Below are 13703 nucleotides of genomic sequence, written 5' to 3'. Positions count from 1 at the left end.
TGCGCAGAGCCGACCAGCAGAGGGAAGCCAAACGCCAAGCTCCCGGACCCGGGGGCCCTGGGCGGGGCCAACAACCCCCGCCCTCCCCCGCACGTGACCGGCCCCAGCCATATACTTAAGCCCCTGCCCCTCTCCTATTTTTGTGCAAATAAACCGAAAACCAGACAATTAATGCAAAAAAAAAAAAAAACACTGAAAACACTTTACTTTCTTTTCTCGCCCTGATACAGCTGTGTCCAAGAGGGCCAAAAGCGAGAGACCTGAGCTTCTCCCACACGGTACAGTGTCCGCACGACCGCACCCCCGCCAGCCCAGCCAAGAACCCGAGCCAGAGGGGACCCCACGGACAGTGCAATTTTCCTTCCCTTCAAACTCTCAGTGAAGACCTAACGTCGTTAGTTTAGCAGGAGAAAGTTTCAAGAAAACCGGTTTGCAAAGAAAGGAAAGTTTGGAATGTGATTCCCGATCCTAGGTCCCAGGCCGAGAACCCCTGAAGGGGCGGCACCGAGGGGGCAGGCAGTGAGGAGGGAGCACGGGAGAGATGCCCCGACTGAGACCGGAGCCCTCTCCAAGCTCCCCTTCAAAGTGCAATGGACACCGTCCCTCTCGTGGAGGCGGGGACTGGACACTCGGGGCCTCCAGCCAGCTTGGGCCGCCCCGAATAGTCCCTCCCCAGGACGGGAGCAGGCGCCGGAGGCTCCACCCGGGGGCGGAGAGCACAGCTGGAACCCCTGGGGCCGGGGGCGTGATGCAGCTGTGCAGTCCCTCCCTGGTCTCGGGTCCTGGGGGAGGGGCAAGGGAGGAGGCGGGGCCCCAGGAGCAGAGGCGGGGCCAGACCCCCGCCTCCTCACACCGCCTCGCTCGAAGGTGTGAAATCTTTAAAAACTGATTCGTCTTCCTCGCCTACGCCCACACCCACTCTACTTTTGCGAAGTCCAGCTTCTGGAGACCCAGAAACTCCCCTCCGAAGGGACAGGCACCAACGAATCTGACACACTACACAGACCAGACACAGGACACACGACACACACGTACACGGAGGCAAAGGGAAGCCCCTCCTGCCCCTAAAGCAGAAGGGAGATCGGGGCCACAAGCAGGCAGGGCAATGAGTCAGGCTCCTCTAGCCGGAGTCCACAGCTTCGGCCTCCCGCTGCATGTGCAGTCCAAAGAAAGGATCGGGGAGGGGGCCGGGCGCGACCCTCAGCGTTTTAGTGCAAACTGCTGGTTTCCTCAGGCACTTTTGAGTTGTCACAGATGTCCCTGCCCACGCGTGCAAACGCGGCTGGGGAGGGGGGTAAGGGAGGGAGAAGGAATCCTCTCGGGGCACCACCTCCAAACCACCTGCCCTTTGGTGGGAGGAGGTGAGGGGTAAGAGAACATCCTTCTCCCTCCCTTAACGAGGTGATGGACGGTGGGGGGGGGGGAGGGAGGGCAAGTTCAGGATGTGCCACCTATCCTCAGCTGGAGCAGGGGCCTTCTGGAGACCCCATAGGGGCTGGGGAGAAGAGCTGGCCCCCAAGTCATGAGAGAAGAGAACAGCCTCCCAGACAGGGCGGGGATTTCAAGGCACCTGCAGTGCAAACTGTGCAAGAAATGGGGCTGGGGTTAGGGCTGGAATAAGCTGGGCTTCAATCAAGGAACCGCTGACAGGCCTTCTTCCAGCGACAGGCCGTGCACCACATGTCCCGGTTCTCCATCCCATACACCTTCCGGCACTTCTTGGCTTCACCCCGAGGCTTCCTGGGGAAGGATGGGGGCAAGATGAGGCTCCCAAACCCAACGTTTCTCTGAAGCTTGGTCCTAGGAGGAGACAGGCTTCCCTCGATACACAATGGTATCAACAGTCCTGGCCTCTCCTCTGGGCCCATCTTCAGTTGAATTATATATGTGAAGACCCTAAGGGGAGGGCCCTGAATCTATCCACACGTTCCCCCCACAGTGAGCTCCACAGGACTATGTAGGTGCCAATTCAGAGGCAGCAATGCCTCCAAATTTATTTCTCCTTCCTCCTTAAACTGTTAACTTGGCCTCCAACCTCACTGTGTATCTACTTTATTCATCAAGATTGGTAGATACACTTCTTCTACCCTACTAATCCTGCAGGGCCTAGTTCCTACCTCATCTCCTCCAAGTCCAGAGGACCTGAATTCAAATCCTGTCTGACACCTATTTAGTACGTGATCAGAGGCAAATTACTTTTATTTCTCATAGCCTTGATTTCCTCATCTGTAAAATGGTGATAGTACTTAAACTACTCAGCTCAGAATTTCTGTGACACTGCTTTGAACTTAAAGTACTATTATAGAAGGGAGGCAGCCTGGGACAGTGGCTAGCCTTGGAATTAGGAAGACCCAAATTCAAATCCTGCCTAAGATTATTTACAAGCTGTTTAATGCTGGGCAAGTCCAGTAACTTCTCTCGGTATCAGTTTCACATTAAATGAAAATAGTAATAGCACCTATCTCAAAGGGTTCCTGTGATGATCACATAAATTATATAAAATACTTTGCAACTTTAAGGCATTATATAAATGTTAGCTGCTGTTCCAGAAATTAAGGTAAATATCATTCCTTGATTCCTAGTCCTCAGAGATTAACTTTTTTTTTTTGGCTTTTTGGAGGGGGGTAGAGCTGAGCAATTGGGGTTAAATGACTTGCCCAAGGTCATATGGCTAGTAAGTGTTAAGTGTCTGAGGTCGGATTTGAACTCAAGTCCTCCTGATTCCAGGGCCAGTGCTCTATTCACCAGAGATTAACTTTTAAAACTATTTATACCAAATAGTTCAGTTTTTAACTTAGCTCTTCACTCTTCCCTAATTTGTTCCATGTTCATGAAGCATCTTACACAAAACAGAACATGGGCTCCCCAAAGGCTGCTGCCATTATCTGCTCTCCCTGGCTCCCATATCCCAGGCAAGGCCTAAGCACACGGCAGCTATCAGTAAATATTTACTGAATCTATTGCTCAGGACACTAAATTTAACATAGCACAACAGAGCTGGATTCAAATCCCAACCTTGCTACCTACTAGCTCTGTAATCTTGGTGAACCTTCTAACATCTCTGACCCTCTTCCTTGTGTGTAAATGAAGGGGAGGAGGCAAGAGATGGGGTTTGCAGCAGATGGGCTCCAGCAGTAACTCTGTGTTCCTGTGAGGAGCTACAGCTGGAGGCTAAGGGAGGGTCTCCTCCCCCCTTCCCATGCCAAGCCTTCTGCTGATCCAGCCAACACTCACCTTATGCCTGGGGTGGGTTTGAGGCCAGAGGGTATGGCTGGTACGGGGGGCTTGATGACTGTGGGTTGGGGAAGTTGTGGCCTCTTATCCGATATCCCAACTGGATGGACCGGAGTCAGACAGCCCTGGAAAAAAAGATAGCCTTATCTTCCACCACCCTTTCCAAAGAAGGTGGGAGAAGACCCACAACTTAAGTACTTGTTCAGTGTACCTGGTAAGCATGGTCGGTATGGACATGGCACAAGGTGGTGGGAACCACAGAGCTCAGAATGGTGGGCATGGCTGTGGTCTCAGATGGAGCTGAGATTGGCAGATCCAAGCTGGGGAAGGCTGGGGGCACTGAGGAAGTGGGTGACATGGGGGTCAGGCTAGACAGGCCATCAGTTAATGAATCCACATTGATATCCAGCTCAGTGTAGTAGAAATCCTCTTCACCATCACTTTGATCTGGCTCTGCCCGACGCCTGAGTGGGGTCAGAGTCAGAGGTCAGCCTGGAATGCCCAGACCAGGCCCTCTGGAAACAGGAAGACAGAGACAAGGCATGCTGGCCTGGGATGTGTGCCATGTTTGAGCATTAGAATGTCCTGCCCCCACAGGCCACACCAGCACGCCCCCCCCCCCCCCTCCCCTGACCACCCCCCAGGTGCACTGTTCGGATGTGCTTCTGTATTCCAGATGACGTGCTCAGCACTTTCCCACAGCTCTTCCACAGACATTTGAACATCACTTTCACGGAATTCTGGGAGGAGAAATATTGTCAGATCTAAGGGACTCCTTCCTCATCCCATCCCATCTCTTCTCTCCTCTCTCACCTCCCCCACCACTCCTCTAGGCCTGCTCACCTTCCTCTTCCGGGGTGTGGGATCCCCAAACAGAAAATGGGCAGCCTCAGGGGGCAGTGGTGGTGAGGGTGTAGATGGAGAAGACTGGTCACTAGGGGGGTCCCAGCCCCAGTCCCCACTGTTGTTGCTGCTGCTGTAGCTGCCAGATGGTCCAGCTGAGGACTCCTTCCAAGGATCACAACAAGACTCTGCCAGAGAGAATGGAGAGAGAAAGGAACATTTTGTGTCCCAGGATCAGATGGGGACCCAAAGATAGAGCAGTGCCCACCCCTCAAAGAATATCACTCCCAGAATAGACTGGTGGGGCTAGAATGGTATCTCCTTGCTGGGACCCTGGCCTATATTTGAACTTCTTTAATATCTTCACCACCCCCTCTCATCCCACCACCACCACCACCACCACCCTGTCTAGTCATTACCTGGGCTGAAGGGTACAGAGGGGGGACCCAAAATCAGAGGACTAGTAGACAAGCTGGTAAGGACTGCAGCAGCCATGACTTCATCCAGCCCAGCCTTTCCTAGGGGGCATCTGCAAATTATAGGGGGGAAGGATCTGTTACTTCCATTGCCTGGGACTCTGGAAGAAGGGGGCAGTCACCAGGGAGAGGCGGGGCCAAGAGGCCAGTGTCTGCCCACACCATCTGGGTCAGGGCCAGGCTGGGAAGTCTGCCCAGGCCTAGGCGGGGCTTGAGGGAAGGATAAGGCAGATAAATAAGGAGCAATTTCGGGAGGGGCTGCCCCTCACCTTCCCCTCTCCCAGCCATGGCCTGGTGAACACGTGCACATCCTGACACGTGTGAACACACACGCATTCATGCATATGGCCATCCCATGATTTAGAAACGAACTGGGCTCTACACCCGCCTACCATCCTTGTGGCTGCTTCATTACAATCATGTTTTGAGAGACAAGGGTGGTTCAGTCACCCCTCTAAAGGCTCCTCCCTGTAAAGGATATTTTTGGGATGGCAGGAATCTGATTTCTGTTATCTCCCGGGGGCTGATTTCTTAAGCTCACAGTTGCAAGACAGACCCAGATCCATTTCTGAATTTGCTCATTCCACAGAGAGGAGCACTGGGCCCCAAAGAGGAGGTGAAGCCATTCAGAATACAGTTAGAGCCCCGCTTTCTGTGAGCCTAGTCTTCCCCCCCCATCCTGCCTCCCTACTTGGAGGGAGGACTCCTTTGAACTGAAGGGAACTCAAGGAATCACACATTAACCAGAGTTATGCAATAATGAGACTGAGAACAAACAGCCTAAAGGGAAGGGGGGAGTAAGGGGTGGGAATGACTGTCTACAGCCCCAGCCTCTTGGGGGAAAACTGATTGGGGGGGGGGGCTTATAACCACCCCTATAGAATTTAACCAGAGTCCACATGCCAAAATAGAGCCTCATTTTTCCTCTACCCCCATTCAACCCAATAAGAAGGTGACCCCCACAACCCACCAGGCAATTCTCCTTATCCATCTCCCCCAGAATGGAGAACAGTACTTACAGGGTTAAGTATAGTAGTGGAAATGAGGAATTCTTTGTCCTGGGATTTCTATCCTTCTTCGGGCAGGGAACTGTCAAATCCCTCCCCGATTTCCCCAGGACCCAGAGAAAAGCATTAGGGAAAGAGTTTCTTAATCTTTTTGTGTGTGTCAGTGACTGCTTTGGCAGTCTGGTGAAATCTATGCACCCTTTCTCAAAATGTTTTAAATGCAGAAAATACATAGCATGACAAAGGAAATCAATCATAATGAAATAAAATTACTAAAACCTTTTTTTTTAAGTTCATGGACTCCAAGTTAAGAACTCTGCTTTAGGGCAACCTCTGAACTCAGGCCAAAGCCTGGCTGTTTACTAAACCAACAGAGTTCCTGTCTCCTTAGCACCCAACTCAGTGACCCACTGGGCACAGAAAAGGGCTGAAGCCTCAGACCTTGGGAAAGGAGCCAAATTAAGAAGCTATCCTGAGAAAATTCTCCACTGGACTCTTCAGTACCCTCCCTGTTCAGCCCACTTCTGCTCAGTTACCCAGCCTACCTACTCCATCCCCGAAATGCCCCTAGTTATGAGCTAGTTAGACCTCACCCAATTAAGCCAGGAGTTCCAGGAAGGGTATAAGATACCACTCCTCTCCCAATCACTGGAAGCTGGAGGCAGCTGCAGATACCACTTCTCTCCCGATAGCTACCTATATAGCTCAGTGTTTCCTCCTCATCATTCTATACCCAAAGGCTTGGATCCAGAAAGTGACAGGCTACCCACAGTCCTGGAACCCAAGAGCTGAATCCCAGTCTAGCTACCACTTTCCCTTTCTGCCTCCCTTTGGAGGATGTGCCATACCTCACACCTTCAAATACTGTAACTGTCTATTCCAGCATAGACTGTCAATGTCCCACCAAACACCCCTTTCCCTAGAATGACACAGTGTGTACTCAACAACTTTTCATGTCTGGGAAAAGTGGAAATAGTCAGACCTTGTTACAGAGAACATGGGAGTCAGAGGTCATCCACCCACCCCTTGACAGCTTCTCACCTCTGCCTGGGGACAGGGATGTATGCAGATTGCAGCAGCCCACTCTGGTCCCAGTCTCCAGCCTCATCCCAGCTCCCTAGGCCCCATGGATCCTCGGCTTTCTGCCCAGGCAGCAATTCCTCTGGCCCCACTTGGCCACTGCAGTGGATAGCCCCCTGCTGACAGAACACAGGCCTGGCTTAGTAGAGGCAATGGCATCACATCACCCCCTCCCTAATGGCCCCCAGTTCTCCCCAAGTTTAAAGTCCTCTGTCCTGCCCCAGAAAAGAGCCCTCCAAATTCCGGGGATCCATAACGAAGCAAAGAAAGCAGGAGATCCTTCCTGCCAAAGGAATCATGTTCTCTTTTCCCCCTTTTTCATGGTCCATGTGAGAGTGATTCTCATTTTCCCTCCTTGGGTTTCTTCAGAGTCCCCAGGGCAGCGCAGTTCATCTCACTCACACACACACTCACACTCACACACACACACACACACACACACACACACACACACACACACCCCTCCAACACGCGCGCCCACATCCCAACATACTCACACCCCCTCCCAAACTTTCGCACATAACCCCCCCACACACTTTTTTTTACACCCCATTCCCGCGGCTCCCACAGATTTCCTGGGGCTGCAGACCGGGGCCCAGGGAACACCTCCGAAGTGAATCTTCCTCCCTCTGGTTGGCACCATGGTAGCAAAGACGGGGTGCCAGGGCCCATAAGTTTGAGCTCCCCCTCCCCGCCCCAGTGAGCGCCTCGGGCCTTCCCCCGGGGCCCACCCCCATGTGCCCTCCCCCCCCCGTGCTCCTCCCCCCCCCCCCCCCGCCTCCCGGACGCCGGCCCCGCCCCCTCCCAGCCCGGCCGGCGGGAAGTCTAGCTGCGACACCGCCTCCCCCAGCTCCTCGGGCCCGAGCCCGCGCAGCTCGGGCCTGCCCCGCCTTCCACCCGGCGCCCGAGGTGTGACTGACAGGACGGCCCGGGCCGGGGCGGGAGGAGAAGGGGTGGGGGAGCGTCCCTTCCCCTCCCCCCCCCCTCCCCCCCGCGACACCCCGCCCCCCGCCCCTCTCTCCCTCCCCCTGAAGCCCAAACTTTCTGCAGCCGCCTCCAGCTGCGACGCCATCTTTGCAGCAAGAGAAAGTTTCTCGGGAGGAGCCCCCGCTCCGATCCCCGTCCCCCACCCAGCGCTGACCCCGTCAGTACCCCATCTACGTCCAGAAGCCAGGGCTAGCCTCGGCCCAGAACTGTCCCGCGCCCCACCCCGGCCCCCGGCCCCGCCCCGCCCGCCGACCCCCCGCCCAGTTACCTGCTGCAGCTGTCCGGGCCTCCCGGGGGCCGGGGCCGACCCCGCTTTCCGCCTCAGCAGAGACTCATCCACCAGCACCGTGTAGACGGCGTTACCCGCAGGGCCGGGGCCGGGGGCCGCGGTGGGGCCAGATTTGCAAGGCGGAAGGACACCGCAGCACATCCCGCGAGCCAGGGGACAGTCCGGGCAGCCAAGCGCGGCCGCAGCCGTCAGTCCCGGGGGCGGGGAGCAGATCCGACTACCAGCCGCCACAGCCCGCTGGGACTCCATGGAGGGGGCCCCGAGCCGGCTCCGGGCCGCTGTGCCAGGGGAGGGGGTGGCTAGCCACGGCCTTACCGCACTGTGCACCCCACTCCCCTGCTTCCCTCCCGGCCGGTAGGCCGGCGAAGCCCCTAGCCCTGGAATCGGGCCGGGTTGCTCGCTTCGCCGCGCTCCCGGGTCTGCAACAAGGGGGACCACGCCCCCCTCGCGCGCCCGCTCTCTAGCTCTCCCTAGCTGCGCGTGCAACCCACCTCCCCTCCCCCTGCCGCGCGCTCCCATTGGTCAGCGCTCTGTATCAACATTCCGAGATGGAACGTGGCCCGAAGCCGGCTTACTGTCTCATTGGCCCGGGTGTTGGGGGGGAGGGGAAGAGAACGGAGTGTTGCGCTGCACTCGCTCCTTCCCCACCCCGCCCTCTCTCCGCGCTCCCGCCTCCGGCTACACTCCACAGGCGAGAGTCCGGCTCCCGGCCGGTATTCTGTAGGGTGGAGCTAGGCTAGGGAGGGAGCGAGCGGGAAGGGCGGGAGTCCTTAGTCCGAGTCAATGTGGGATCCTAAATAGAAGGAGAATAGTAAGGGCTGTAGGAGCGCGAATTCCTGGCTGAGGAGGTTGAGAGGACAGACGTTCGACTACCCCCTGCCCGCCCCACACACGTACACGGGGGTCGCTTGGTGCGTCGGGTATACTATCCTAATCCATAATCCATTATCTTAATGTGTCAAGTCATTTTATATGAAGGGACTTGCGAGACCTTTAAGAAAAAGATTTCTCTCCGTGCCCCCGGGCCCTCCTGGCTCAGAGCCCGGGCGCGGGCTGGCATCCAGGCCCGCGTTAGAGGTGCGTCTAGAGGCCACAGTTGCCTTTAGTCCCCGCCCCGTCCCGCCCTCCGCGCTTTCTCCAAGATCACCAGCACCCACATGGCCAGTTTGGGAGCGACGTTGCCGGGCTCCTGGCCCTGGGTGGTGGGACGTCGGAGCGAGTTTGTTCCACCAAAGGATTTTTAAACAGTCTCAGGGCTGTTTGGGAGAGTGGTGCTGAACGCCCCTGCCATCCCGGTTCTTTCCCGAAGGCCTCCTTCCCCTTAGTTCCCCTCCAGCGCTGCCTCTGAACTTGAGAATCTGAGAATGAATCTCCGAAAGTTGGGACCTGGTTTGAATACTGCCTCGTGATATAGATCCCTGAAGAGGAATGAGAAAGCCGGTACACTGATTTAAAACGCCAAAGCATAAGTGTTATTCTACTAACTGACCTTGCAGACCTCAGGGCAAGATAGGGCACATGACACCCTAGAGATGAAAAGGTCTTTGTAGAGCACACATGGGTCACCTGCCTCCCCATTTCTGTTTCTCACGATTTAAGACCCTGTGGTCCAGAATTGAAGTACCTTCTCCATGCCAGAATCACCTCTGTCTTCTCTTTTCACTAGGGCCAGCACTGCGCACTATCCAGGTTAATTTTCAACGAGTTACGTAACTGTGGGGGCTGGGCAGACTATGGACCGCCAAGCTGACGGCAATCTTAAACTCTTCAGCCCTTTTCTTCCAGTAGCCAAAGTTCACTAACCCCCAGAGGATGCATTCTGCTAGAAGTCAGCCCCCAACCCCGCAGCTCTAGGACAGAGGAACGTCTCACGGCTTCAAAAGCTATTCAAGCACAGGAAGGGTGGTCCATTAGCTGTCCAACTTCTTATTCCAGCGTTGCATTTTCCTTGTGTTCCATTCTGTTCCCTCGTGAATTTCCTAAATGTTGTCTCTATGTCCCAGCTCTATCTATCTTGTCTTACCTTTTCTCCACACCTTCCCTAACATCCCCCCCTCCCTTGTCTCCTCTGAACAGCCACTGCAGTCCGTGTCCTCTGTCTCCGATTGTACCTTCTCTCTGAGTTCCATAATATTCAGATACAGGAGTCTGCATCCAAAAAGCACTCCGGGAGAAATAGAAGCTCAAAGAAGAGCACATAAACAGGGCAGGGGATGAGGGAAACAGATTGAAAAGTTTCCAGCCTCAGACTGCCTTCTCTCCTTATCCCTCCACCCCAAGCCCAGGATTACACATACATACACACACAACTGGACTCCTTTTGCCTTTATTTTTTTCCCATTTTCATAAATCTTCACAGGGCCTATGAGTCCGTGCCCCACCAACCCCCTCCATCTCACTAATACTCTCATAAAAATTCTCAGTGGGCCCATTTCCTGTGTCCCTGCCCCAGGTGGGACTGCTAGTCCTGTAGGAGGGGCTTGTGGCTGGACTCTGGCTCTGTTCATTTGTAGTCTCCACTAGAGAGGCCTGAGTATTTCTGACCAGCTGGTTACAGAGAGCTCTGTTCCAGGTGGGCTCCAAGGGTTTCCGGCCTAGCCTGCTGATTTTGGAGTACAGAACCTCCACCTGGGGAAAAATGCAGAAACCAGAGTGACCCAGATAACCAGTGAGGATACTGGCCTCTTCAGGCTACACCTAAGTTTGGGGAAGGGGGAGTGGGGACCAGGAAAGAAAAAAGGAGAAATCGGGAACAGAAAGGGGAGGTACTCTAGAGCTATCCTGACACCCCACCACCACTCTGCCCCCCAATGCCTATTCTTCCCAAGGGAAAGCCCTGCCAATATTCCCCCAGCCCAGAACTCTCCAATTCCTCCAGACCACTTTACCTCGGCTGCTTTTCCGGGTTGCAGGGCTCCTTTCTCTCCAGGGATTGAATCACTGGGACCTGTCATACTGGGTCCCACCTCATCCCCTTTCTTGTTCTTCCTTATACAGGCATACTCTGCCATTGTCAACTTCTCTGAAATCCTCAGCTGTTCCTCTCCCTTTTGTGTCGTGGGGGGAGCTCTTGGGGCAGCTGCCAGCCTCACATTGGAATAGGTGGACTCAAGGGCCAAGGAGTCTGAAGCAAGTGGGGGCTGGGGCAACTCACGGTGAATAAAGACAGGAGGCACTGTTGTCATCCGAACATCAGCCCTGAGCTCTCCTGGCCACCTTGGATATAGGAGGTCAATGCTGATAGGACGCTGGGCTAGGGAAGAAGATAGCAAGTTGGGAGACAGACAATTCGACTTGGGGTGGAGAGAAGGAAATGGGGAGAAGATAAAAACCTACCTGGTGTCTTGGAGTAGGGTGGGGAAAAAACTTGGAACTGAAAGGGACAAAGAATCCCTCACCTTTACTGTTCCTGGGGCCCCGGTTGAGTTCATGAAGTTTGGAGTCTGACTTGCTAAGTGAACGAAGCTGGGTCTGTCTTAATAATGACTAGGGGATGAGGGAGGAGAAAATTAATTAGTATTTTCCCCAATTTCAACCATAATCCACACTCCTAAAACCCAAAGCCAATTGTAAAGGAAGTTGAGGAGAGGTATGTCACACTAGTGTTGCCCCACCTAAAGTCACTCACCACATCCACTAGCTTCAGCCCAGACTGCTGCCTTCTTTTACCCTTCCTGGAGGAGGACAGGAGGAAGAGGAGGGAAAGGGGGTTAGTCTTTACTGAGAGTCTCAAGCCCTGAGTGGAAGGGGTTTACTCACCAGTGGGCAAGACCCAAAGTTACCACAGACTTCACCACTCCCACCTGTCACAAAGATCAGGGGCAGGGGGCTAGGGGAAAATTATACCTGATTGATGTCATGGTATTGTATGATTATAAAAATGTATAAAATACTTTCTTCACAATCCTGTGATGTACGTGTAATAAGCATTACCATTTCCATTTTAAAAATAAGGCAACTAAGGCTTAGAGTAATTAAGTGACTTGCCCAGGTTGATGTTGACTATCAAATCCAGGATCTGAACCCAGGTCTCTCCAACATTCATTCCACTGCCTCTAAAATATTAAGATCTAGAAATTTCTAACCCACTTGTTTTGCTGAGGAGGAAACAGGTACAGAGAAGGGAAATTACTTACCTAGAGTCATGTGGAAAGTTTTAGAACCACCACTTTCTGTCTTGCTTCAATTCATCCTGCATATTTCCTGCCACACAACTCTGGCTTAAACATCTGGTGGTTGCACACAGGATAAAGGCCAAATTCCTTGACCTGTCAAGGCCCTCACCATTCTAACTTGGCTGACACTTTCCTAGCTTCATTTCTTACTTTCCCAGAATATATATCATTTTATACTTCCTTTAGCTCTCTCTCTTTCTCTGTCTCCCCCCTCCCTTCTCCTCCTCTTCCTCCTCTCTGTCACTCTCGTTCCCATTTTGTTCTGTGGAGTTATATCACAACTCCTGCATCTAGGGTGCTTTGCAAATCTGGAAAGTGCATGCCTCACAATGGGCTGTGAGGCAGGACATGAGGTCACAGTATTTAGAGCTGGAAAAAAACTTAGCAATCCTCTAGTTTAATCCCTTCATTTTACAGAAGAAAAAAACTGAATAGGATCATGGTTATGTTAGATCTGGGACTCAAGAAATCACTTAATCTAACTCTTCTTAATGGATGAGGAAACTGAGGCCAGTGCGGTTGGGGGGAGAGAAGTGACTTAGACAAAAGGGCCATAGTGTTGAACTCTATGATTTGGCCTTCTGATTTCAAGTTCATTGTTCTTTTCTCTATATCGCCACACTTTCCTTCCCCATTCCCTGCTCTGAAACAACAGCCATCCTTCAAGACCAGCTCAGGTCACATCTCTGTCCCTGGAGAAAGGTTGGCGGGCAGGCTTCCTCAGCTCATTTGACTCTATCTCTTCAACCAAAACTCTTATCTTCTTTCGTACATTGTGTCCCACATTTAGCGCCTTATTCTATTGCTTCCTCAAGTCTCACCTCACCAAGGGCTTCCTCATTGGCTCCTCCCTGTCTCCTACAACAGGCCCTATGTGTGTATTAAACTGAATCCCTGCTGAGATGGCAGTCATTTTGAGTGACAGGTGACAGAGGGACAGACATACCTGTGACAGGTGGTGCACAAGGCACAAAGCATAAGTACCAAGGCCAGGCAGCTCAGGACCCAAAGGACTGGAGGGGGTTGGGGATCGGGGGCAGTCTGAACCACTGCCATGGAGGGAGCTGTTGTACTCTGGCCTGTGGAGAGGGGCCAGGTCAGGAACTATGGTGTAGTTATGATGGAATTAGAAAATCCTAATTTGAATCTCTGAAGGATACAACCCATTCCCCACCCCCTCCAAAAGCAGATGGTGGGATGCTGAGGGAGGGGATGCTCTGACTCAGCGAACAGGAAACCAGAAGGCTTCTCAGGCCCCCCTCCCCCACTGCCTGTGGTCTCTGATGTAGATGAGCAGCTAACAGTGCCTGAGCTGGTGCCTTAAAAAGCCATCCTTACTGATCTACATAGGACTTCCATTTACGTCCAAGTGTCTCTGTCCATCAGGTTGCTACAGGAGGTTCTCCCAGCCTAGGAAAACTCTATTTGGGTTTAGCCTAGCTGTGTTCCTGAGACTGCATTCCCACAATGTCAAAGGGAGTCAAGGGTACATCTTTCTCCTAAAGGCTTCTCCCCATGGCAAGGATTCCTGCTACACACCAAGGTTCACCTAAGCTCCTCGAACCTTTGGGGTGGGGGATGGGGGGGTGGAGAGGAATAAGGAGAATGGCTC

At 53.4% G+C, this 13703-nt stretch overlaps 2 protein-coding genes across 3 annotated transcripts in view; both read right to left on the bottom strand.

The window, feature by feature from the left end:
- Positions 1-1416: 1416 nt before the first annotated feature.
- Positions 1417-8450, bottom strand: SLC2A4RG (SLC2A4 regulator). 2 transcript variants are annotated; one of them, XM_069072634.1, is made up of 8 exons: positions 7896-8450; positions 6602-6759; positions 4497-4606; positions 4078-4265; positions 3875-3974; positions 3446-3699; positions 3235-3359; positions 1417-1740 (listed from the first exon to the last, which is right to left on the bottom strand). In XM_069072634.1, the coding sequence occupies exons 1-8, from the start codon at positions 8433-8435 to the stop codon at positions 1629-1631; spliced, it is 1587 nt and encodes a 528-aa protein (XP_068928735.1). In that variant the 5' UTR covers positions 8436-8450; the 3' UTR covers positions 1417-1628. The 2 variants fall into 2 exon arrangements, with proteins under 2 accessions (XP_068928735.1, XP_068928736.1); XM_069072635.1 differs by having other exon boundaries at positions 6602-6756.
- Positions 8451-10257: 1807 nt separating this feature from the next.
- LIME1 (Lck interacting transmembrane adaptor 1) overlaps positions 10258-13703 on the bottom strand; it is a 5797-nt gene continuing 2351 nt past the window's right edge. The window contains exons 2-6 of the mRNA XM_069072630.1: positions 13038-13170; positions 11545-11590; positions 11315-11402; positions 10805-11169; positions 10258-10544 (exon numbers count right to left, since the gene is read on the bottom strand). Of these exons, the coding sequence (XP_068928731.1) occupies positions 10260-10544; positions 10805-11169; positions 11315-11402; positions 11545-11590; positions 13038-13147 (894 nt within the window). The 5' untranslated portion in view covers positions 13148-13170 and the 3' untranslated portion in view covers positions 10258-10259. The remainder of the gene's footprint in view (positions 10545-10804; positions 11170-11314; positions 11403-11544; positions 11591-13037; positions 13171-13703) is intronic.

This window comes from Petaurus breviceps, unplaced genomic scaffold (genome assembly GCF_028583685.1).
Source record: "Petaurus breviceps papuanus isolate PSGF00001 unplaced genomic scaffold, PetGlider_PUasm1.0 90847, whole genome shotgun sequence".
Lineage (NCBI taxonomy): Eukaryota > Metazoa > Chordata > Mammalia > Diprotodontia > Petauridae > Petaurus > Petaurus breviceps.
This window is presented reverse-complemented; position numbering and strand designations above follow the sequence as displayed.

Coding starts and splice junctions, on each gene's coding strand:
- SLC2A4RG (XM_069072634.1), bottom strand. CDS start 8,435: ATGGGAGCGCGCGGCAGGGGGAGGGGAGGTGGGTTGCACGCGCAGCTA. Junction 3,700..3,874: donor CATCCGAACAGTGCACCTGG/GGGGTGGTCAGG, acceptor TGACCCCACTCA/GGCGTCGGGCAGAGCCAGAT. Junction 1,741..3,234: donor AAACCCACCCCAGGCATAAG/GTGAGTGTTGGC, acceptor ATCCTTCCCCAG/GAAGCCTCGGGGTGAAGCCA.